We start from the raw sequence: 27260 nt of genomic DNA, 5'->3' as shown, positions 1-27260 counted from the left end.
AAGGAGGAGTTTGGTATGCTTTCCTTTATTGATCAGAGTATTGAATACAGGAGTTGGAAGGTCATGTTGCAGTGGTACAGGACATTGGTTAGGCCACTTTTGGAATATCGTGTGCAATTCTGGTCCCCTTCCTATCGGAAAGATGTTGTGAAACTTGAAAGGGTTCAGAAAAGATTTACAAGAATGTTGCCAGGGTTGGAGGATTTGAGCTATAGGGAGAGGGTGAACAGGAGGGGGCTGTTTTCCCTGGGGCAACGAAGGCTGAGGGGTGATCTCATAGAGGTTTATAAAATCATGCGGGGCATGGATAGGATAAATAGACAAGGTCTTTTTCCTGGGGTGGGGGAGTCCAGAACTATAGGGCACAGGTTTAGGGTGAGAGGACAAAGATATAAAAGGGACCTAAGGGGCAACCTTTTCACACAGTGTGTGGGACATGTACGGAATGAGCTGCCAGAGGAAGTGGTGTAGGCTGGTACAATTGCAACATTTAAAGGCATCTGGATGGGTACATGAATAGGAAGGGTTTGGAGGGATATGGGCCAGGTGCTGGCAAATGGGACTAGATTAGATTGGGATAACTGGTCAGCATGCAAGAGTTGAAGCGAAGGGTCTGTTTCTGTGCTGGTGCAGCTCTTTGACTCTCATGGTCATCAGGGAAGGAGACAGGAGCCTGACAATGTAAGTTGGCATGCATGACTTCAGCAACACAGTGATTGACTCTGAAATAGTCCAGTAACCCGAGGGGTGGTACCAAATCCAACGTCAATGTCAGCAGCAGTTCTAGAAGGCAATCATCAAACTCATCAGGTCAGCGAGGGATGGGAAAAAATACACAGTCTTGTCAGCAAAACGCAAACCTCAGCAAAAGCATAAATAAATATCAGTTACCATTCCAACCAGAGACCTGGAGTGACAGACAAAGGCTGGGGTGAATGGCATAAATAGATACAAGACCACTGAAATCTTGGACTTACCAGGGCTCCCTGTGTCAGCCATTTTGCACAAACTGAGCTCATACACTCCACTCACTCGGTTACTGAATCAAAACCAAAGAAAAACAAGTTAGTATTTTTATCCTCCTCATCAGTATCTCCCTTCACATTACAGAAAATGATTACCAAAGTATTACCTTTTCAATCAAAAGTCATTTTATATTTAAAAAAAGGGTATGGCCCATTTAGATACAAAACAATGCAATAAAATTCTTCGAATTCCTTGCAGACTTAACAAGCAGAATAAAGGGAAAACAGTGGATGGAATATATTTGGATTTTCAAAAGGTATTCAATAAGGTTCCAACATAAGGTTACTCAATAATGCAAGAACCCCTAATGCTGGATAGAATAGCAGCTAACTGATAGAAAACACAACTGGAATAAAGAAGGCATTTTCTGGAAATGTGAAATTGATGGGGTGCCACATGGGTCAGTACTGGGCCAATTATTTACAATATCCACATTAATGACTTGAATGAAGGGAGTGAGTGTATTAGCTCCAAGCTTGTGAATGATATTAATATGTGGCAAAGCAAGTGGTGTGCATGACACAAAGAACGTAGGGAGGGGTACAGACAGGTGAGTGAGCAAAATCTTGGCAGGTAGAACATAATTTGGGAAAACGTGAGGTGAGGCACTTTGATAGGCAGAATCAAAGAACTGAAAAATACTTAAATGGGAGAAAGTGAGGACTGCAGATGCTGGTGATCAGAGTCAAAGACTGTGGTGCCTGAAAAGCACAACTGGGCAGGCAGCCTCATAGGAGAAAGAGAATCAACGTTTTGGGCATACACGCTTAATCAGGAATGAGCTGGTGAAGGGCTTCTGCCCAAAACTTCAATTCTTCCGCTCCTCAGACGTTGCTTGACCAGCTGTGCTTTTCCAGCACCACACTCGTCAACTAATATGTAAATGGGGAAATATTGCAGAAAGCTGCAGCACAGGGGTTTGGGGGCCTGTAAGCAAAAATCTCAAAGAGCAAGCATCCAAGGCCATCATGTAAAAGGGAGGGCAAATGGATCGTTTCCCATTCATTTAAATAGGCATAGAACACAAACATAGGGTGGTCTTAATTAAACTATACAAACGCACTGGTCAGGCTGCATCGAAATACTGCAAACCATTTCGGTCCCTTGGATCTAAGGAACAGGAGACAGTTCAGAGGAGGTTCACCAGGTTGATCCTGGAGTTGGAGGGATTTCTTTATGAGGAGAGTTTGAGTACATCGGGCTTGTACTCATTGCCGTTTAGAAGAATGAGAGGGGAGCTCATTAAAACATAAAAGATAGTGGAACAGGGAGCTTGATATGGTAGATGCAGAAAGGCGGGTTTCCCTTCGTGGGATAACCTCGACACATTGAATTGTTACATCGTGCCCGCACAGTTCTATTCCCCCATTGCCAAATTGCTGCCTTTTCCCCAGAGTTGAAAAATGTGGTGCTGGAAAAACACAGCAGGTCAGGCAGCATCCAAGGAGCAGGAGAATCGACGTTTCAGGCATAAGCCCTTCTTCAGGAATGAGGCTGATGTGCCAAGTGGGCTGAGATAAAGGGTAGGGGGGAGGGGCGCTGGGAATATGATGGGTGGAAGGAGGTGAGGGTGAGGGTGATAGGCCGGAGAGGGGGTGGGAGTGGAGGTCAGGAAGAAGATTGCAGGTCAAGAGGGCAGTGCTGAATCTGGGGGTTGGGACTGAGTTAAGGTGGGGGGGGGAGGGGAAATGAGGAATTTGGAGAAATCTACATTCATTTCCGCCACCTCCAAACAGACCCCACCACCAAGGATATATTTCCCTCCCCACCTCTATCAGCGTTCCGGAGAGACCACTCCCTCATTGACTCCCTCATCAGGTCCACACCTTCCCCTGCAACCGCAAGAAATGCAAAACTTGCGTCCACACCTCCCCCCTCACCTCCCTCCAAGGCCCCAATGGATCCTTCCATATCTATTGCAAATTCACCTGCACCTCCACACACATCATTTACTGTTTCCGTTGCATCCGATGTGGGCTCCTCTACATTGGGGAGACAGGCTGCCTACTTGCAGAACGTTTCAGGGAACACCTCTGGGACACTCACACCAACAAACCCAACCGCCCTGTGACTGAACACTTTAACTCCCCCTCCCACTCCACCAAGGACATGCAGGTCCTTGGCCTCCTCCATCGCCAGACCCTGACCACACGACGCCTGGAGGAAGAGCGCCTCATCTTCCGCCTGGAAACCCTCCAACCACACGGGATGAAGGTAGATTTCTTCAGCTTCCTCATTTCCCCTCCCCCCACCTTATCTCAGTTCCAACCCCCGGATTCAGCACCACGCTCTTGACCTGCAATCTTCTTCCCGACCTCTCCGGCCCCACCCCCTCTCCAGCCTATCACCCTCACCTCCTTCCACCTATCGTATTCCCAGCGCCCCTCCCACACATTCCCTCCCACCTAACCTTTATCTCAGCCTGCTTGGCACACCAGCCTCATTTCTGAAGAAGGGCTTATACCCAAAACGTCGATTCTCCTGCTCCTCGGATGCTGCCTGGCCTGCTGTGTTTTTCCAGCACCACATTTTTCAACTCTGGTCTCCAGCATCTGCAGTCCTCACTTCCTCCTAGCCTTCTCCCCAGATCCCTGCACATCATGTCTATCCAAATAATCAGCTGAGACATTCATGAAAATCTCAACTGAGCTCATAACTTCCCACCTTCTAGGAGCAGGGGGCATAAATGTCAGAATAAAGGGAGGCGATGAGGAGGAATTTCTTCTCTCAGAAATTCTGTGTAATTCTTGATCACAAGGGCAGTCGAGGCTGGATCATTAAGAATATTCATGGCTGCAATAGAGGGGGTCTTAATCTGTAAAGGAATCTGTGAAGTTCTGAGAAAAGGCAGGAAAGTTAAGGATCTGATCAATCATAATCCCATTGAATAGTGGAGCTGATTGGCTTCCCTCAGTTATGGCAGTGACTGGGCTAAGCTAGGGCAAGGCAGTGACAATGTCATTAGTAGGATAGAGTCCCAGGCCAACGCCCTGGCTCAAATTCCACCACGGAAGGTGACGCAAACTAGTTTCATGAAGAAATTTAAATTCAATCAAGAAATGAGCATAAATTGATGTAAAAATCCAACTGGATCACTAATACCCATTAAGGAAACAAGCCATCCCTACCCCGTCTGATCTGTGTGTAACTCTGGGTCATTTACAATTAACTGCCTTCTGAAATGACGCATTGAGCCATTCAGTTCCAGGGCATTTATGGATGGTATCAAATTCTAGTCTGGATAGTGTCACCCACATCCCATGAAAGGACAAGGATTGCATTTCTCTGAATTTATTCTCCTATTGGTAACATTTTAAATCCCCATCGAGTGTCTTTATGTGTTTAATCTCGAAAGGCTCACGTACCAGTCGGGTGTCTTTGCATAACCACTTCCAAACAAATTACGCAGCGACCGCGGAGGCGAGATCTTGGCATCCCGGGAGTAGAAGATCATACAGATATCCTTGGTGATGACTGCAGGTTGGATACAATGGTCAAGCTGGAAGATTAAAAGATGCAGAAACAAATTAAATTCTGAGTTAAAATGCCAACACATGCGCACCAAAAAAAAATCAATTTAGCAAACCAACATAATTGCATCCATAAAAGATATAATTAGCAAATCAAAGCTACACAGTACATTAGTGGGTGAATCAGATGGTGTTAAGCCAGTGAGAGAAAGACAACTGAGTTAATATTTTGATCAACGACCCTTCTTCTGGAGGTGGATTACCGGACGAAAAATGTTAACTCTGCTTATTCTCCACAAATGCTGCCAGACCTGCTGACTTTCTCCAGCAATTTCTGTTTTTGTTTCTGATTTCCAGCATCTGCAGTTCTTTGCTTTTTTTTAAACGAGTGCATCTGTTTAATAAGGTAGTGAGGGAGTTTGGGATTATTATCGATTAACAGCAGGACTGAATTTCTTACACAGCTTGTGTTTTGGCGTGTCATTGACACCCCTAAAATGTGGAATTAACATCAAAAGGTGCTGGCACCTATCCTGACTCATTCAATACTCAATATGGCATCTGAACAGTCTGCTAATTTAGATATTAGGAATAAGACTTAATGGGCATGGTGACTCAGTGGTTTGTGCTGCTGCCTCACAGCACCTTGTGGGGGCGGGGCGGGGGATCTGCGTGGAAACTGAATGGCATTTTCCACACCTAGAAAGTCTAAGAATGCAACAAGGAATGCAGCAGCTGCACTGAAAATTTCCTGAAAAATAAGCCAACAAGAAAGTTAGGCAGAATTGGGCAGCACAGTATCTCAGTGGTTAGTACTGCTGCCTCACAGCACTTAGGGACACAGGTTCAATTCCAGCCTCCGGCGACTGTGTGTGGAGTTTGCAAATTCTCCCCACGTCTGCGTGGGTTTCCTCCAGGTCCTCCAGTTTCCTCCCACAATCCAAAGATGTGCAGGTCAGGTGAATTGACCATGCTAAGTTGTCCAAAGTGTTCAGGGATGTGTAGGTTAGGTGCATTAGTCAGGGGTAAATGTAGAGTAGTAGGGTAGGAGAATGGGTCTGGGTGGGTTACTCTCCGGAAGGTCAGTGGGGACTTGTTGGGCCAAATGGCCTGTTTCCATACTGTAGGGATTCTATGAATAGAATCTCCTGTCACTAAAGCAAGATGACCAACATTGTAGGCATATGGTCTGAGTGCAGAGATAATTTTTTGAACTATACTTTTGCAATCATTGTTCCAGGAAAACAGGTTGGTCACAAGAGATTACTAGATTTTACACTCAACATGAGGAGTTTTTGAACTCACGCTACATTTTTCTATATTGAGTAATGGCGTTTCAACATCCCAAAAATGTAGACTCTAAATAAATTTGCAACTCACTACATTTTAACCACAGAAAAATCTTTTATTTTATTCATTCGTGTCTAGCATTTACTGTCCACTCCCATCAGTCCTTGAGAAGGTAGCAGTGAACTGCTCTCTTGAACCACTTTAGTCTATGATGTGTAGGGATACCCGTACAATCGCTAGGGAGGGAGGCCTAGGATTTTGACTCAGCAAATGACATATTTCCAAATCAGGATAAGGGGGTACTTACAGGATGTGGTCTTTCTAGGTGGAAGAGATCGTGAATTTGGAAGGTACAATTTAAAGAGACTTCATATGCCAAACAAAACCAACTCTGTTTCTCAAATTGATCAAAGTTGTATGACTAACTGATCACAGTATTGGAATTAATGCAAAGATCATATATTAGGTTTCAATGAGTATTTTATATTACAGATCTGTACCTTCCATTTTATAGCCTTGTTCCAGTTACCAATCCATCACTAATTACACTTCACCTGCAAACTAGACTTGAAGTCAACTTCCTTTGTGTGATATCAAAGAGATTGGCTCGTTTCTATAAAGAAATTGTCATTTGTGCATTCCAAAAAAAAAATCCAATTTCCATTTCTGAATGAAATCAGCGCAAGGAGAAAATGTAGATCTTGCTTATATTTGAACTAGATTAGATTAGATTACTTACAGTGTGGAAACAGGCCCTTCGGCCCAACAAGCCCACACCGACCCGCCGAAGCGCAACCCACCCATACCCCTACATTTACCCCTTACCTAACGCTATGGGCAATTTAGCATGGCCAATTTACCTGGCCCGCACATCTTTGGACTCTGGGAGGAAACCGGAGCACCCGGAGGAAACCCACGCAGACACGGGGAGAACGTGCAAACTCCACACAGTCAGTCGCCTGAGTCAGGAATTGAACCCGGGTCTCAGGCGCTGTGAGGCAGCAGTGCTAACCACTGTGCCACCATGCCGCCCAACTGTTACAAGATGAAGCCAATGGTTATCAGAACACATTGCTGATTGGTTAGAAACAGTTAAGAGACAAACCTCCAGATAGGCAGAAAGGGTCATGTAGATTCTTTCACCATACGGTGTCACACGGTTTAGGAGCAGGGAGTTGTGCAGAGAGCTATCCCAAACAGCCTCAAACCGATAAAAACTCCTGGAGGGAGAAGGGAATACAAGCGATAGTGGTCAATTTTAAATATAAAACCACTGAGTGGAGAAAAACCAAAACGTGACAATCAGCATTTTCACAGAGACATTCTAATTACTAATCTGAGACAAGGATATGACAGGCCTTTTCTGGGAATGCAATGCTCTTAGAAGTTCATAGCGACAACATAATTTACACTAGGTTTAAAATAAAACCATGAATGCTGGCATTCTGGACAGAACTCTCTGTTATGTGAGGTAGTGACCAACACAAAAATACTGCTCGGTTTTACCAATCTGATCCAAGAATATATTAAAAAAATACATTGTGAATCTAAACTATTTTTGGACTGGTCGGTTTACCCTCCTCCCCCAAAATTGGCTGCTCTCACTGGGTTGCAGTATCACGAGCACAGACAACTTCCTGATTTGATGTCCAGTCACAGTTCATCCTCAGAATAGGAGGGTTTATTTGTTATTGGACTATGGCAGCATCACTGCTGAAGCAAGCATCTACATTCAGCCACCCACACAAAAAAAATCATTTCAATACAGACCAAAACTAAGGTGTACCTCATGAATCGGTGTTGGGACCTCAATTATTTACAATTTATATAGATGGTTTGGCGTTGGGATCATGTGTACGGTGTCAAAGATTACAGATGATACTAAGCTAAAGTGGCAGAGCAAAGTGTGCAGAGCTCTGTGAAACTTTGCAGAGGAACATAGACACATTGAGTGAGCAGACAAAGGTCTGGCAGGTGGAGTACAATGTTAATAAATGTGAAGTCATTCATTTTGGTAGGAGTAACAGTAAAAAGGACTATTACTTGAATGGTAAGAAGTTGCAGCATGCTGCTATGCAGAGGGACCTGGGTGTCCTTGAGCATGAATCACAGAAGGGTGACCTGCAAGTACAAATAATTAGGAAGGCAAATGGAATTTTGTCTTTCATTGCTAAAGGGGTTGAGTTTAAAAGCAGGGAGGTTATGTTGCAGCTTTACAAGATGCTGGCGAGGCCATACCTGGAGTTCTGCATGCAGTTGTGGTCTCCTTACTTGAGAAAGAATGCACTGGCACTGGAGGGGGTGCAGAGGAGGTTCAGTAGGTTGATTCCGGAGTGAGGGGGTTGGCTTATGAGGAGAGACTGAGTAGACTGGGATTATATTCATTGGAATTTCGAAAAATGAGTGGGGAATCTTGTAGAAACATAGATAATTATGAAGGGAATCGATAAGAAAGAAAGTAGGATATTTCCAATGACAGGTGAAGCTCGGACAAGAGGGCACAGCCTCAAGATTAGAGGGAGCAGATTAAGGACTGAATTGAGAAGGAACTGCTTCACCCAGAGAGTTGTGAATCTATGGAATTCCTTGCCCAGGGAAGTAGTTGACTCTACTTCAGTAAAAGCTTTTAAAGCAAAGGTAGATTTTTTTTTAAACATAAAGGAATTAAGAGTTATGGTGTGAGGGCAGGTAAATGGAGCTGAGTCCATGGAAAGATCAGTCATGATCTTACTGAATGGTGGGGCAGGCTCGAAGGGCCGGATAGCCTACTCCTGCTCCTAGTTCCTCCTAGTTCATACGTTCTAAAACCGGGATCAATTATTTGCAGGGGCAAAGAGGAACTGAAGTAATTTTTAGTTGCTATCTAACTTCAAAAGAGAAAATGTAAAGTCACCATAGTCCCAGAGGACCATATAGCTGCTCTCTCATTAGTGACAGACAACAGGTGTGGCTTAACATGAGGACCCCCACGACTCAGGTGAGGGGAGAGGTTGAGAAGGGCAGACCTTCATGGTAGCCTCAGCCAGTGGGGGGTGGATCTGGACCCACGCTGTTGGTGTCACTCTGCATTGTAAACCAACCATCCAGCCAACTGAGCTAACCGACCCCTCATTACATCTGAACATAGGTTTGGAATGTTCCTGTCTTTTTGCAGCAGTGCCATCCCTAAAGATTAAGGAGAGACTTAATAGAGACGTACAAGATAATACATGGCTTGGAAAGGGTGGACGCTAGGAAGTTGTTTCCGTTAGGCGAGGAGACTAGGACCCGTGGACACAGCCTTAGAATTAGAGGGGGTAAATTCAGAACAGAAATGCGGAGACATTTCTTCAGCCAGAGAGTGGTGGGCCTGTGGAATTCATTGCCACAGAATGCAGTGGAGGCCGGGACGCTAAATGTCTTCAAGGCAGAGATCAATAGATTCTTGTTGTCTCGAGGAATTAAGGGCTACGGGGAGAATGCGGGTAAGTGGAGTTGAAATGCCCATCAGCCATGATTGAATGGCGGAGTAGACTCGATGGGCCAAATGGCCTTACTTCCACTCCTATGTATACAACACATGTTAGATGACATCATTTCTGCTACTGATGATGTTATGTATCTATGAAAACATGTGCACAAATTTAATCATTTTTCAAATAGTGAGTTTTAAATCTGAGATAGATCATAGCCAAAGTATTAAGGGATAAGGGCCAAAGTCAGGTACCTGGAGTTAGGCCTCAGATCAGCCATGACCTCACTGAATGGTGGAACAGGCTCGAGGGGCTGAATAGTCTACTCCTGTTCCTACTTTCCTAATATGGAGTCAAAGAGGTGCACACAGGGATGGCAATTTTCCTTTTTAATGTGTTGGGATCCATTATTAAGGTTAGGCAGTGTAAGAAACTTTATTGTTAGGTAGCGCTCACGTAAGGTAGTATTAGCAAGTCTGGAACTTGTTAGCTTCACTAGACAACAGTAAGCCATTATGTTACACTAAGAACAGACTGAAAAGCTGATGGCATAAAGAGGCCCCAGGGAGGGTGAACAGATAACAGGACATTGGAACCGTGTTAGATTGCACGTAGCTCATACTGAGGTAACAGAATGTTATCAGCTTGGGACCAATCCCATAAGAGTATACCGTATCCTACCAAATAAGGATGTAGCACTGGGATGCGAGGGGCTAAAAAGCTAGACAAAGAGAACAATAGATCAGAAGGCGCTTTCTCCAGTGAGCAGCAAACCTCACTGTATTTTGTACAGCTCTCTCTCATTAAACCAGCTTATATTTTGAATCAGATCCAGTGTTTCTCTCCTTCAAACGAACACGGGGACGGTAGCCCGTCCTAACAAATGAAATAAGCTAATTTAACATATAATAGTTTTCAGGTAACTATTTTAATTTGCATCAAGTTTTTCTTTTAATATTCATAGCAGTCTGCATTTGTCAGTTGTTTAAGTTACAATGAGAGGCCTTTTGCAAAACGAATCTTTGTTTTAAAATTTGCAAACTATTATTTCATCTGTAACATGTGAAGCCTCTGCTGTGGATCATTTTTAATCAAGAAGAGTAGAAATGACATTTGTGACTCAACAGTCTTACAAAATAAATTTTATGCTCTCCAGAATTTAACTCGGGCAACTAATGGATTTTCAATGATCAACTGCTCCCTGAAGTAAATAAATCGAGGTCTTTCAAAAAAAAAAAATGTTTGTTGGTAAATATTTTGCACAGTGCCATCCTGACATCAAGTGCAGACAGTTGGAATATTTCACTTTTGTTAAAAAGAAAGGGAGACTGGTTTAATTTAGAATAGGAGAATTTTTCCCACTCTGCGACTACCTGTTTTATCAACATAAGGCAATTCAACGGGTGATACTTATCCCTTTCATGGGACATTTTACATTGAATCTAAGTGTTTAATTTATTTTTATTGCATTCAGATCTGAACACACCCACCACAAGGTCAGTCCCTGCAACAAGAGGCTGTGACTTTGCTTAAAGCTGCTTTCCCAGGCACTTTTTCAGAGTTTGCCTTCCTGATGATCCACCCACGTAACAATATTTCTGACTAAATGGAGCTAACCATCCTGAAAATGTCCAGAAATTGCTCTGAAACCAAGACATAAGAAATGCAGAAGGACAAGGTTCCCTTCCTGCCTTTGAAGGTAAAATTGCAGCTGGAATTATGTGAGGAACCTCCAACCTGTATGGACAACACAAAATTCAATGTTCTGTAGCCGTGCAGAAAATCCTGAAACGCTATCTCATTGCAACAAGTTATAGAAGTAAAAACAGAATTATCATCTTCTTCAACTCACTGCCTTTTGCTGAGTTACAGTTTCACAGATATTGGGCAGTTCTTACCAACGTGGACTTATATAACATCCTTACCAGAATGAAGTCTGAAAGGCTTCACAGAAGAAGCAATCAAAATTAGACACACAGCCATGTCAGCCAGTGTTACAGCAAATGGCCAAGTACTTAATGAAGATATTTCTTGCACATTTACATTAATCATTATGAAGTAGAATGAATTCACAATCTACTTCACCTCTTTAAAAGGAGATGAGAGAATGAAGGGCCAAAACGGGTTACAGAAGTAAAATGCAGCATTTGGATTAAGGAATTTAAACAAATGGATGAGAGTTTTAAATCTGAGGCAATGGGGAATGGGGTGTCAAAAATCACTCAGTGAGTTAGAGATGATGGAGAGCGATGCAGTGGCTGTGGGAATGGCTCACAGACAAGAGACAAGACAAAATCATATTAGTTATTTCTTGACTACACACTACTGTCATAAATACCATTTACACAAGTCACCTGATTAACAACATACTGTTTGGATTGAGCATTAGTACCTGGACTTTATAAATATTACTGGAACAATAGATCGTTACAACAGACCGACATTACTGCCACTATTAAAGGCGAGGGGAAAGGTACGGGGATACTGTACAAGAGATATGCCAAACGAGTAATGTGTAAGTTATATAGGAATCACTGGAGACTAATGCATAATGTAACTGGTGCTTTACAGGCACTGCCAGTGTATATAATTATTTATATCACAGGCTATTTTCTTTTAAACATTTTTATGATTGTAAGTGTGGTTATAACAATAAGTAATCTCTCATTTTTCTGATCAAATCCAAATTCGAGCTGATTTTGTGCTCTCCAACTCTAAGCAGCCACAGCCTGGAAAAGTTTGAAATATTTCATTACTTGTGATATTTTAGGTCAAGTGTAAATCATAATATATTCCCTTTTCACAAACCTTAACTTAAATTCTCCTTCTTAATTCCTTATGCAAAGGAAGGCCAATTCCTCCAAGTGTGAACTTAAGGCAGAGTGGTTATTGCAGAAATCAGCAGCCAATCAGATTCCGCTCTCGGGTATCTACTCTGCTTATCTGATGTTGAGAATCCCAATCATTTACTCTGCTCCAAACCCTAGAGACACTGGTTCTTGCAAGCCTCCCATGACCAACTCTGCTGAAGCGTATTGCACTAAATTTCTTGTAACTTCAAAGCTTATGTTCCACATTATTGTAGCTATTCCCAAGCAAGCTATCTCCTTAAAATATCAGCATAATTTCAAGCTAACAACCACATTCCTGTTGGCAGCACACACCCATCTAGCTAGGTTATTATCACACCATTTGTGAAGATTGCTAGCAGTCCTCCATTCACTGTGTTTTAATGTGGTTTGCATTTGTCTGCAGTAACAGAAGACAAATGATTAATGAACTACACTGAACTCCAATAGCTTAGACTATCAGAGGGCCCCAACTCTCTGCTAAACAGTTACAGATGCTGGATAAACGCAGCAGATTGGACAGTATCTAACAGCAAGAGACAAAGTTAAGGTCTCAGGTCAATAATGAATACTTAATGATTTGGATATTGAAATCCATTCTCTCTACAAACATTATCTGATCAGATGAGTTTTACTATCACTTTTGTGCTGGCACAGTTTAAATTCTCCTTTTCAATTCCTTATGCAGAGGAAGGCCAATCCCTCAGAGTGTGAACTTAAGGCAAACTGGGGGAAATTGTCAGCCAGTCAGATTCCATTCTCGAGTATCTACTCTACTTACTGAGTTAGAAATCACACAACACCAGGTTATAGTCCAACAGGTTTAATTGGAAGCACTAGCTTTCGGAACACCGTCCCTTCATCAAGTGGTTTGTGAAGGAGCGTCGCTCCGAAAGCTAGTGCTTCCAATTAAACCTGTTGGACTATAACCTGGTGTTGTGAGATTTCTAACTTTATACACCCCAGTCCCACACCAGCATCTCCAAATCATGACTACTTTGCTTCCCAAATGCAAACCACATTAATACACAGTGAATGGAGGACTGCTAGCAAGCTTCACAAGATCTTCAATCTTGTGATACTAAACACCCAAGTTCTAGGATCTTCAGAGCAATAGGGAAAGAGTTCTGAGCCTCTGGTGTCTATGATGTGGTCCTCACAGAAGTAATTAAAGCTTTTTCCTTTGATTATTTCCCAAGCCTGTGATATAAAGAGGAAGCTTGAGAACAGCACTGAAGAATGAATACATAAAAAAGCAAATCAAATAAATAATTACACAACTATAAAGAAGGAAAAAAAAACGGGTTGCTAATCTAACATGCACAGAATAAACAATCAGCAGTGAAAAACACAAAGTACCTAGGTAAATCCAAATCAAGAAACAGTCTGCAAAATACAAGAGGCATCCATTAGTAGCAATGAAGACAAGAGTGAAATGGAGAACTCAATGCAGCCTATTATAAAGAAAACGTAGCCAGACATGACTTGTATAAGCAACAAAATAAATTGCAAAAATGTCACTGATCTACATCAACAGAACATAAAAGGTTAAGAAATTCCCTGACTTTAGCATTATTTCTTCACTGCCGAACCCTGTGAAGCAAGTCTTAATTTAACTTACAATCCTGCTCAGTATCAAGGCCCTTTATACATTAGAACCTAATTGAGGACATTAAGTCTCTCTGGCTGACGGATGAGGTGCTCTTCATTCAGGCAAGCCTGGTCTATAAGCCATTCACTTATTTCCATAATATCCATGTCACAAATCCTTCTTGTTTTGATCGACTTCTACATGTTACAAGCTAAAGCTTGTTGCAGACATCACTTGATCACCTTTACTGCAACACCTTCAATTAGTTGGTCTCGGGTGCTGGATTTTTGGTAAACAAACCACTTAAAGGTGGACAATGCTGGAGATCACAGCGGGTCAGGCAGCATTCATAGAGAGAAAGCAAGCTAAGAAATCTAAATGACTCTTCATCGAAACATAAGCTTGCTCTCTTTCCATGGATGTTGCCTGACCAGCTGGCATCTCCAGCATTTTTTTGTTGCGTTCAGTTCAGATTCCAGCATCTGCAGCAACTTGTTGCTTCGTTGAAGAGTGGAAGCCGATATAACCTCAAAACCACACGAACAATCCAACTGGAGGTAACCAGCAGTACGCCAACAGACAAACACTACCAGATACCGAATGCTCTTTCAGGAAAGTATGGGCAAAAAGAATTGAACCTCACAATGTGTTCTCCTTTCTGTAAAAGACGTACCTATGGGCCTCATGTGAAGATTTGATATGCTTTGCAGAAATAATATTCAAAGACAAAACAGCATCTACGACAGTTTCATCCACCTCGGGCTTATTCCTGATGCGACCTGGGAAACGAGAGAAAAAATAGTGGCACATGAAAGTGGCACGTCCCCGTCTTGAACAGTTTTTTTTGTCAGTCATTTATTTTTGCGAATGAAGTTAATTGGAAATTTATGAGTTCATCACAAATCAGCTTGCAAATTCCCAATGCCTGATCAGATTAAAGTGGGAATGCTAGATAATGCAGAAGTTGATGCCTTAGGGAATGCACCAGCGAGCTATGGCACCCTCCCCTTTCATTTGAACTAGAGAGATGCAGTGCCTCAACCTGTTCCTTTTCCTCTAGGGGACAGGTCTGTGTTTAATATATATATCTTCTAGCAAACATACATGACCAATATTGTGATCCTGATAATTTAAAGTTAGCCGTTAGAGCAATTCTCAGCACACTTTATATTGTTCAATAGGTGCTGTCCAACTGCAGTATCCCACTTAGAGGTGATTCAGCATAGGCTGGTTGGGTACGTTCCACACTCTTCTAACATGCTTTTTGATATAGAATATATAGAATCCCTAGTGTGGTAACAGGGCCTTCAGCCTATCAAGTCCACACCGACCCTCTGAAGAGTAACCCACCCAGACCTATTCCCCTATTACTCTATATTCACCCTTGACTAATGCACCTAACCTACACATCCCTAAACACTATGGGCAATTTAGCCTGGCCAATTTATCCAACCTGCACATCATTGGATTGTGGGAGGCAATCCACACACACATGGGAAGAGTGCGCAAACTCCACACAAGAGAGTCACCCAAGGATGGAATCAAACCCGGATCCCTGGCACTGAGGGAGCAGCAGTGCTAACCACTGAGCCACTGTGGCAATTTCCTTCAGTCAATTTAGACGTACAACTTATAATGTAACGAATAACAAGAATTCTGGTAATTCTAAACCTCTGTATTCACTGCTCACAATGTGGTCTCCTCTATGTTGACAAAAGGAGTCATAGATGGGGTGACCACCTTGCACAGATCTCAGCTCTGTCTGACAAAACAATGCTGAACTTCCAGGTGCCTGCCACTTCGACACTGAAATAACTCCAGAGACCGGTATCCCATCACTAAGTCATCCTTTATTTACACGTGGGGAGTCCTTGACACTGATCCAGCTCCCTCAGAATGAACAGGATGTCTGACACTCCTGTTCTTTTTTGTTGCTATTTATATGTGGAGAGTCCTTGACACTGATATCTGTCAGCCAGGGCTCCTTGATTGAGACTGTTAATCTGGTCCAATGGGGTTAATCTGGTCCAATGGGAGCTCATTCTGTGAGGTCCACCTGGCTGACCTTGTTACAATCACTACAGATGCACCACTGTGTTGCTACGCCAATATTTCTGTCTCAGCCTTGCTGCAGTATTCCAGCAAAGCTCAATACAAGCCAAAGGGAAACCATATCACCATCTTCCAGCCCTCAGGACTAAATACAGACTTTAACAATTTCAGAGTGTGAGCACTTGCAGCCATGTTCATTATATATTCCCCCAACATACCTCAGGTTCAGTTCTATGTGGGTTGTTCCCAGCACAGCCAACCATTTTTGACTATTCACACATCGTGTTAGCATCCACTCAATGTCTCTCTCTCGGCTTATTATTAACAATCACGTTGTCATTTCTTTATTTCTCTTTCGCTGGGCACCATTTCCATCTATTTGACTCACTCTTTTCTTTCTCTTCCCCTCCCTGAACCCTGATCATCAGAATAAACACCACTTTTACCCAGATGCTTTCTGTTCTGCAAGAGGATCACTGGACTCTAAACATTAATTCTACTTCTCTCCATAGATGCTGCCAGATCTGCTGAGTTGCTCCAGCAACTTCTGTTTTTGTATGCTACTAAATGTATCTTGCTCTTTCAAACATAATCAATTATGGAAATCCTTTCAGAAAGGAACACTTGTGAAAGTTTAACTGAATCAGCTAAGCAGCAAAATCAAAAATCTTAATAAATCAAACTTTATTTTCAGTTTGTTGTAAAGGATAAAGGAATTCAGAGAAGCACTCACCAACAACCAACTCTCGAACATCCTTCCAATGAAGTTCACTGCCCTTTTCATGCACAATTGTTACCGTAATCCTGCGCTGAATTCCCTATTTGAAAGAAAACGAAGTTCTAGATTATTTTGTATCAGACATGGTTCAGGGGCTACCTTCTCATTTTTGTGTTCCAGGTGCGCGTCATACTCCAGGAGTTCTGCAAAAAAATCAAAGCTAACATTGAGTTGAGCAGAGATTCTGGAACTGCCCAAGGATCAGTCTGGATACTCTCTCAGCTGAAGGTGAAAAGATGCTACTGCACCTTTTGAGGAGGAACAGAGGAATCCTGGTCAACATTTATTATTCAATCTATTGTACCAATTAAAGTACCTGGTCAATTATTTCATCAGGCCCTTTCTGCATGCAAATTGGTTGCTCTGTTTACCTACATTACAACAGCGAATGTTTTACACTAGTGTGCTTTGCAGTTAATGATATTCTGACATCCTGAAAGGTGCTATGCAAATACAAGTTATTCCCTTCACAACTTACATGTCTACTTATAGTGTTAATACAGCCGATTATAGTGCAAGGTGGCAGATTGACCAGGAGAGAACTGAATGAATGAATACTTTAAGCACTGGCACCTGAGGCTTGCAAAGCAGATTCATCAGCCAGCTGAACTTAATGAAAACTAAACTGAATTTCAAAACAAAAACATTGTTGCGTCTCAGAATTTGGAGCTCGTATTATAAAAATGCCCTCTATAACATAATAATGAAATGTATTTTGTTATTACAACTTTAGTCAGATTGTCACCATCTGATGTTCATTGGATTTAGGCTTTGGATGCAGTTGGAAATGGAAATTGATAGAGAAAGCCAGAAATCTACATCAGGTATTCTACATAACAGAACATCCTATACACGAATTAGGAGTAGGAGTAGGCCACTCTACCCCTCAGGTGAATGTTCCACCCTCCAATGAGATCATAGCTGACACTATTACTCAACATTCCCACCCACACTGCAATAATTTTTCATTCCATTACTCATGAGGAATCTCGCCATCTCTACATTCAAAATATTCAAAGGCTCTCTTTCAACCATATTTTGAGAGTTCCAAAGACTCAATCCTCAATGAGGAATGTTTTCTTCTCATATCTGTATTAAATAGGTGACCCTCTAGCTTTAGATAAACAGCCAGAATTCCTAATATATCCCTGCCATGGGGCTCCAAAGAGGAATAATTTTGGACTCCATATGTTAACACTGTTTCACTCTCTACAGAGATGCTGCTAGACCTGGCGACTTTCTCTAGCACTTCATTTTTGTTTTGGATTTCCAGCATCTGCAGTATTTTGCATTTATTGATGGAATTAGAGTTGGATAAATAGAAAGACTGGTAAGAGTTAATGAATAATCATTATGACAGCAGATGTTGAATTATGAAGATGGTACAAATGAAATGCATAATAATAAATTCATGCAGTTACATATGTCATTAAAAGAAAACTAAAATACAAAGTTATAAAATGATTGAAGTTAGTTACAATTGGACAGCTACAGGTCATCCTTGGGTTATGAATGGCTCTTGAGTCTGTTTCCAATTTGATTTGTACACAGGTTGGAACACAGTCCAGGTCAGCATAAAACAGCTGGTTGTAAGTCCAGAAAGTGTTCGCAAGTCCAGTCTTTAAAATGATACCTCTGTATAGGATCACATTCATAAGCATGAGTGCTCATAAGTTGGACATAGATAAATCTGGGGAAACCCTGTACATACAGTATAAAATATTCATTCACAAATACAAGTGAATGTTTGCATGTAAGAACCTCAAAATTAGTATTAAAATAGGATCTTGGTTATAAGTATAAGCATTTTTAAATCACGTGTTCATAAGTCAGGGATCACCTGCATATTACTGAAATATGTACATAAAAAGTAACAACGGTATTTCTGAAAACACATCCATGTTTGTGTTTCAATGTTATCGAGGCTTGAAAGTTAAGCACTTGTGTGTGTAATAATTTTCAAAGCTAGCATCTGTCATAAACTATTTACCAAGGACATATTAAAACAGGTGAATTGATGTGAAACATTCACCTGATGAAGCAGGTATGTGCCCTGACACGGTAGGCCTCCACTATGGTCCACAACTGCTGGAATATACCTGCAGAACAGACAGGACATCATCACTACAGGAATCACAACAAACTGGGACAAGATCCAACTAAACCTTTCTTCCTTGACTCTAATAAATCGTGTTCAGAATGTAATCCAGTGAAAAATTTTGTAAGTTGATCTTTGCTTCTCCAAAAGTTTTCTCGGGCAGAAAGTATTTGCAAGGAGGATTACAAACAAACATATTAGTTCTTATCACAGGAACATTAGGACATGCAGAGGATATTTAGGCTCGAGTGAGTTCTGTCAAAGAGACCACAGCTGATCTGTGAACTAACTCCATCATACTTATTTTTGTCCCACATCCCTGATTACCTATGAGTGACAGAAATCTTCCAATTTCAGATTTAAAATTAACAATAGATGAGTATTAATTATCATTTGCAGAAATGGACTTCAAACATTTACCATTCTTGCATGTAAAAGTAATTTCACTCCTGAAACTTGTGAATTTAATTTTTAAACAATGTCTCAGACTCCTAGACTCTCCATCCAGTGGGAATAGCTCCTCTCTATCAAGTTCATCCATCCCTCCTACTATAGGAGAATTAAATCCCATTACCCTTTAATCTTCTGAATTCCAGGGAAAACAACACAACTTTGTGTACTTATCCTTTCGGATGCAATCCTTAGAGTCAGAGTATCATTGCAGGTGAACCTATCCTGCAGTCCCACCAAGGCCAGTACATCCTTGCTGAGGAATACTGTCTATAACTGAATCCAGTAACCTGAGGTCTGGTGCAAATATAGCACACCATCTACTCACAGCCTGTATTCTAGTCCTTTAGCATCCCATTAGCCGTTTGATTAGTTTCTGTATCCATTGATGTTACAGCACATGCAGACTCCCAAGTCTCTTTGGACCATGACTATTTTATTAAAAACTTTTCATTTTTTAGAATGCACTTTGTTCTATCCTTGAGATTCAAGTGGGTGACTCACCTGATCAGAATTCCCACTACTGTTATCTGCTCAGTCATCTCTATCCCTCCCCCACCCCTCCCTATTCTGTACATAATTCATACAAGATTGTGTCACTCCAAAAGTGTTACTACCACTCAAAACATATCAGTTTTGATTTGTATGCAGAGATCCACAAGAATTTACCAGTACTAATGAAACTCAATCACGAGATGACATTCACCAATATTATGCAAATGTGTCCCTGCAAATTGTGACATTCCTGACCATGTACTGATCAGTAAAAATGGACCCAGTCATTTATCAACTTACTCTCCTGTTGGTTCCAGTTCACTGATCTCAAACCAGACAAGCAAATCATACTTGCTGACACACTGCCCCAGGGTAGGTTTGCTCATGGCATTCACCTTAGTGGCTGGAACTGAAAAACAAAAAAGAAAGGAACATCAATACACAAAATTTAACACACACCTGTGAGCTCCAACATTCAGCCAGTTTCCTTTTACTTTATCATTTTCAAAGTCAAAGATCCAGGGAAGAAGGAGAAAAATAAAACAATCAATTCATTTCAAACCCAGGTTCCTAATGCCATCTCCTCCCACTTTAATTTTTGTGGAATAAATATATTTACTGTGAAATCTGATGCCTGAAACATGAGATTGTGAAACATCAGCTGGTCAATTTTAAAATTGTTGTCACGTCAATTCTAGAAAATAAAAGTATGAATTGATTGATTGACTAAAAATAAGTTAATGAATGAAAATATGATGCATGTTAATCTTTTGAAGGTCACAATAACAGAATGTAAATCTGCAGCTTCCTGAGGTGTCCTGGAATTTTGGTATATCTGCCGAATTTCCCAGTCCCGATACAAGGGGTCACACCAGAGACGTCCAACCTGCTTTGCCGAGAAACAGTACTTCTGACAACTCAGTGGCATTACTTTGTAGAAAGGGCCTGCATAAAGATGATTTAAGCATTTCGACATATATAAACACTGCAGGACCTGCAAACACAAACACAACTCTGTGCACAGATTGAATCTAAGATAACTCTAACTTACTTTCTCTCTCACACACACCACAAAGGTTCTGTACACCACTTGGGCACCACCAATGGCTCAGTGGTTAGCACTACTGCCTTACAGCACCAGGTAACCAGGTTCGATTCCAGCTTTGAGGGACTGTCTGTGTGGAGTTTGCACATTCTCCCTGTGTCTGAACAGGTTTTCTCCGGATGCTCCAGTTTCCTCCCACTGTCCAAAGATGTGTAGGTTAGGTGGATTAGCTCTGCTAAATGTGGGGTTTCAGGGATAGGGTGGGATGTTCATTGGAGGATTGGTGCATGACCCAATGAGCCAAATGGCCTCTTTCCCCCTCTGTTGAGATTTTATGATTCTAGATCAAATTCCCTACCCAGCACAATTGTTGGAACTTTGGTAGCTCAAACACTGCGACAGAAAAGTGGAACAGTCATTGGATTAATGATCAGTGTGCTGCCGAGTAAAAGCTACAGCCATATCAGGGCCAGCAACACCAAAAGCAAACAATAAAAACAGTTCCACACCCTGGTAAACAAATATGAATGCCAAAATATTTTAGGATTCTATAGGTTACTGAATAATGTGATCATATGAGAAAGCAGCAGAGGCCACTTAGCTTTCTCTTCCATGGGAGGTTCTGATTGTGGCCTTAGCTCCATTTTTGTCCCTAACCCCAGACTCCCTGACCAATCACAAGTTTGCCAAAATCAGTCAATGACCTAGCCTCCGCTTGAGTACTACCAGGGACCTTTTGGAAATGTGGTTACTGTCGTATGGAAGGGATGATGAAGGCTATAGAACTGCAAGATGCTATCAAACTAAACTTGTTGAATTAAGAATATTCATCCAGTAGTCGCTGTTGAACCCTAAGATGAAGACTTTTTGTTAGAGACCCCGGTTTGAAGTTCTCTTCCCCAGTGGAGGTGATTGCTTACTGCTGCTTTCTCATGATGAAGGAGCAGCAGTCCAAAAGCTAATATTTCCATATAAACCTATTGGACTATAACCTGGTGTGTGGGATTTTTAAACTTTGGCCATCCCAATCTAACACTGGCACTTACTCATCATGGTTCTCATCTGATGTTATTCAGTCATGTACAGAATCCTAAAATATTTCTGGATTCATATTTGTAGCCTTGGGTGTGGAATGGTTTCTCTAAACTGCATTCTCTTACTGGTTTTGTGTCTTACAGATAGTTTCCTCTAAATTATGGAAAGATTTTTTTCACAAAATAGGTGCAACTTCAGTTCAACCATTTGCAACAGTGCACTCAAAATATCAACACAAACACATTCCATTTCATTTACCAAAATAATAATGTGTCAACCAAGTTGAAGATCAAAAGTTAAACAAATGGAAAAGACAAAATTATTTTGCTCAGGCAACTGCTGTGCAGATCTAATATACAGAGTCTGACCTCCAGGTCAATTTTAATATTCAGACCCATTCTCCAATATATAGGCCCTCTCCATATGCGGAGGTCATGATCACATTAGAACAAGCAACCTGATTCATTGCAATCCAACGATGAACTCAGTCAGCCCTCAACACCTCGAGAGCAGGTTCTCAGTTCAGGGTGGTTCCTTCGCTTAGAGCAGCTGAAACTGCTATAGCACAGTCCACTGATCACAGACACAAACTAAATACCCTTTTTGAGGAGCTCACAATGTGGTACTGGCTGCTTTGAAAGACATTATAGCATAACTGTGCAGGAACGAAGAAGCCTGGTGTTAGATGGATCATTGAACAAGAGTAATTTTTACTTCACAGTAATTCTGACAAAAATCACTCCAGGAAAGTCCTTTCTAATCGGTAACACTGAAAGACAAACAAAACAACCCAACTTTCTTTGCAGAGACTGGCTGTTTCCAGGGAGTTAAAATACTTAAATATTATTTGATTAAAATGCAAATAATTTCACATATTAAAAAATATGCACAGCTTAAAAATGATAAAATGTGTAAAAATACATTTCATTGGAGCATGGCAAATGTTGGACAATACACACTTATTTACTGTTGTACATCGACACAACTGAATGGAGGAACAGCAGTGAAGGAGTAATAGACCTAACAGTTACATTGATCAGAACATAGCCTGACAGAGAAAACTTTGCCTCATTTTTGAAAAGGAAGTGAAATAACTCCACATAGGCTGGTATCCCGTTACCAAATTACCTTTTATTTACACATGGCAAGTCCCTGACATTGATCCAGTCACCTCAGAAGCAGCTCTCAAAGTGAACTAGATGCCCGACACTCAGCCTGGGCTCCCTGACTGGGGATGTTAACCTTGTCCAATCCGGGAACTCATTCCAGGAGGTCCACCTGGTTGACCTTGTTACAATCACTGCAAGTAGCTTTTTGGATGAGGACTGGGTAACTATCCATCATTCTGGCAATGACGGAACAAGCAAAACAAGACTGATCACATTGTTGTGGCTAGGCAGAAAGGGTATTTCACTCATTTATATAAGAAAGTGTTTGAGGTGCATTGGCTGCATCATTTTCATGCACTGAGTTAAATTTACCAAATAGGATAGAATCATAGGTACTAGTCACATTGTATAACATTTGTTTTTCTAAATGCAATATATTTTAATAAAATAAAGTGTTTTGAATTAAAGAAAATTTTCATGTTCGCTCCATACACTTGGCTTCAGACTAGGAGATTTGAAATTAAAGATGCAATAAGACTTAGTAAATCTTAATAAGTTTGCTTGCCTGTTACTAACTCCTTGGAGAAAGTGAGGACTGCAGATGCTGGAGATCAGAGTCAAAAGGTGTGATGCTGGAAAACCACAGCAGGTCGGATAGCATCCGAGGAGCAGGAGAATCGATGTTTTGGGTACAAGTCCTTCATTCATGATGAAGAGCTTATTCCCAAAACTCTCCTGCTCCTCGGATGCTGCCTGACCTGCTGTGGTTTTCCAGCACCACACTTTTCGACTGTTACTGACTCCTTGCACATCTCAAATGTTTGAAAGGCAATAGCACTTCTTACTTTTAAATAAGTCTTCTTGGTCAACAGCTGTCTGGTTTCTTTTGTTAATGCAGTTGACAGTTCATTTTGCTTTCTTTCAGCAACTTGGTAGCTTCCCAGTTCTGCCAATTCTTCAATGGCCTGTTCCACTGCTTCATTCTATCACTTAGTATTGAATGCTACGTCTAATGCAGCATGTTATCTAAATAGGCACACAAATAAATGTCATCATTTGTTACATGGGACTTGGCTTTGTAAGGAGTTATACAGGGGTTTGGTAAGACCACCCTTGGAGTACTATGTACAGTGTTGGTCTCTTTCTTTAAGGACACAAATGAGTTGGAACCAGTTCAAATAAGGCTTATTGGACTATTACATGCAACAGGGAAGTGACGGTTGTCTTACGTGGAAATGTTATAGAGTCATAGAGATGTACAGCACGGAAACAGACCCTTCGGTCCAACCCGTCCATGCTGATCAAATATCCCAACCCAATCTAATTCCACCTGCCAGCACCTGGCCCATATCCCTCCAAACCCTTCCTATTCATATACCCACCCAAATGCCTCGTAAATGTTGCAATTGTACCAGCCTCCACCACTTCCTCTGGCAGCTCATTCCATACACGTACCACCCTCTGTGTGAAAAAGTTGCCCCTTTGGTCTCTTTCATATCTTTCCCCTCTCACACTAAACCTATGCTCTTTAGTTCTGGACTCCGCGAACCCAGGGAAAAGACTTTGCCTATTTACCCTATCTATGCCCCTTAATTTTATAAATCTCTATAAGGCCACCCCCTCAGCTTCTGATGCTCTAGGGAAAACAGCCCCAGCCTGTTCAGCCTCTCCCTATAGCTCAAATCCTCCAACCTTGGCAACATCCTTATAAATCTTTTCTGATCCCTTTCAAGTTTCACAACATCTCTCCGATTACAAAGAGACCAGAATTGCACGCAATATTCCAACAGTGACCCAACCAATGTCCTGTACAGCCACAACATGACCTCCCAACTCCTGTACTCAATACTCCGGCCAATAAAGGAAAGCATACCAAACGCCTTCTTCACTATCCTATCTACCTGCGACTCCACTTTCAAGGAGCTATGAAGCTGCGCTCCAAGGTCTCTTTGTTCAGCAACACTCCCTCGGACCTTACCATTAAGTGTATAAGTCCTGCTAAGATTTGTTGGACAGGCTACGCTTGTATCTGCTGCAGTTTTGAAGAGCGAGACACAAGTTGATTGAAACAGATAAAATGATCCTGAGGTATCTTGACAAGGTAGATGTGGAGATGAATTTATATTCTTGTGGGAGAATCTAGAACTAGGGGTCACTGTTAAAAAAAAAAATGGCTGGACCTATTTTTGACAGAAGTGAGGAGGAATGTTTTTCACAGAGTCAGGAGTCTATGGAATTTTCTTATTTAAAAAAAAAAGTGGATTTACAGTCTTTGAATACTTTTACGATGGAGGAAGGTTGATTCCTGATAAGCAAAGGGTTGAAATGTCATCAGGGTAGGTGAAGGATAAGTCCAACAGATACATGGGAAGACCACCAATTGTAATGTCCATTCCAAGCCTCCCACCATTCTGACGTCAAAATATATCACTGTGCCTTCGGTGCCACTGGGTCAAAAATCTTCGAATTCCCTCCCTAACGGCATTGTAATTTACCTAAACATAAATGGACCGCAGTGGTTCAGAGAGGCAGCTCATCACCACCTTCTCAAGGGCAACTAGGGATGGACAATGAATGCTGGTTGAGTTGGCATCTGCCAAGTTCCATGAGTGAATTTTAAAAGAAATCAATTCTGATGCTCATCAGGATACAAAATTTTACTCTTGCCCATCAATACTTTGCACCATTAATTACTTTTACAACCTGGGAAAAATAATTTGGATGTTTCATTTTTGCCCATTTTTCATCAGATCAAGCACAACCAACTATACTTTTCTTTCTTGTGAATAGTCAAATTGGAGAAAGCAGCTGCTTAGAAGCTAAATACATGATTGAAGAATAGGTGCCTTAGAAAACCCATGTCCAAGTCAGTCTGTGTTCTGAACCAGAAACATTTAGATGGAAAGTCTGACCACTTCACACTCCACTTTGGAAAGTTTTCTAGTATCCTGGAGGCAGGATATTTGAAGAATTACATATTCAAAGTAATCTATATTCTGTGACTTCAAACGCTGTTTCACTGAATAAATTTCTCATGTCAATTCAAAAGAAACTGCGAAGACTTTCTTAAAGAAAATGTTAATGGCTAAACTCCAAAGATAATAAATGATGATCCATAAGACAAGACACAAATCCCCACAACAATGTTAACACAACGATACGCGACATGTTAAGCTTCACAAAGCTCTCTCTCTCTTTGCCTGGAGCATCTACTTCAGAACAATGCAGTGCAACATTTGACCATGACAAGGGAGGCTATAATCTGTACATGCGAGCTATAAAAGCAGTGCAAGGTAGGGGAGGACAACTCTAGGCAGGGTGCTACGGTATCTCTACTTTGCCATGGCTCTGTGCTAGTTACCAACCATGATGCTTCGGAACTTTCAGAACGTGACATATGGGAAGAGGATTTAAGAGAAATGCTGGCAGCTGATCAGCACTGTTGATGAACGAGCCAGCAGTGGATGAGACTAACGTGTTGGCATTCTCAGACAGAGCATCAAGCAACTGTACATTTACATAGCCAGACATCAGATATCTAATCAACTCAATCTTTCGCTCATGGCCTGAAATGGAAGAGAAATCAAGGGCATGGATGGTGTAGAAGACAAAAGGATGGGGAAAGAATAAAACAGAAAAAAAAACATTTAACATGGAAAATTAAAAATATGAAAATAGTATTTTGGTCTACAAGTCTTCATTATTAATTAAAACCTTTACTTTTTACTTTGCAATTGCATCTTTCTTGAAAGTAATTACAAAATTTCCAAATCCTTAAGTATACATTTAAACAGGTAACATTAAACCAATATCAAAGATCTTTTCTTTTGCTGTTATCTTTCAAAAACTCACTCAGTACAGAAATATATTCATACAAATCCAACGTTAGTCACTGAAATTTATTCTCGTTCTGATAAGAATTGAAGACAACTGCAAATTTAATTAAATATTATTTCACAGAGAAAATCAAGCACCACATGCAATTTTGTTACTTGTAGCAGTTGAAAGATAAACTAACTCAAATTACAAGACTGTGATAAGGAAAAAGGTCAGGATCAGTCATTTAAAAAAACTATATTAGACCCCTTTTTTCTTCATTAAAGTTGTTCCATAACCCAAAGTTCAAGCACAAAGTGAACACAGAAATAAGGAAAAGTAGCCCATTCAGCCTTTGTGCCTACTCCACCACTCAATGTGATCATGGCTAATCATCTATCTCAATGCTCTATCCCCACCTTCTCCTTATATCCCGTATGCTTTTAAAATCTAAAAATTTATCTCCTCCTTTCTTGAATATACACCGTAAACTGTCCTGCACAGCCTTCAGTGGTAGAGAATTCCAAACGTTCTCTATCCTTTGTGTGAAGTAACTTTTCCTCATCTCAGTACTAAATGGGCCATCCCCTATCCTGAGACTGTGACCCCTGGTTCTAGTTTCTGCAGCTAGGGGAAACAAAAACCCATCCTGTATCTAATCTGTCCAGCTCTGTTAGAATTTTACATTTGTCAATCAAATCACC

General features: G+C 41.3%; 1 protein-coding gene across 6 annotated transcripts in view; it reads right to left on the bottom strand.

The window, feature by feature from the left end:
* kif1b (kinesin family member 1B) overlaps positions 1-27260 on the bottom strand; it is a 219749-nt gene that overhangs the window by 21704 nt on the left and 170785 nt on the right. For all 6 annotated transcript variants that reach the window (XM_060852399.1, XM_060852402.1, XM_060852400.1 and 3 more), the window contains 7 exons: positions 19852-19960; positions 18541-18607; positions 16464-16548; positions 14352-14457; positions 6892-7006; positions 4392-4525; positions 978-1039 (listed from right to left, as the gene is read on the bottom strand). In XM_060852399.1, the coding sequence (XP_060708382.1) occupies positions 978-1039; positions 4392-4525; positions 6892-7006; positions 14352-14457; positions 16464-16548; positions 18541-18607; positions 19852-19960 (678 nt within the window). The remainder of the gene's footprint in view (positions 1-977; positions 1040-4391; positions 4526-6891; positions 7007-14351; positions 14458-16463; positions 16549-18540; positions 18608-19851; positions 19961-27260) is intronic.

The sequence above is a fragment of the Hemiscyllium ocellatum genome, chromosome 37 (genome assembly GCF_020745735.1).
Source record: "Hemiscyllium ocellatum isolate sHemOce1 chromosome 37, sHemOce1.pat.X.cur, whole genome shotgun sequence".
Classification (NCBI taxonomy): domain Eukaryota; kingdom Metazoa; phylum Chordata; class Chondrichthyes; order Orectolobiformes; family Hemiscylliidae; genus Hemiscyllium; species Hemiscyllium ocellatum.
This window is presented reverse-complemented; position numbering and strand designations above follow the sequence as displayed.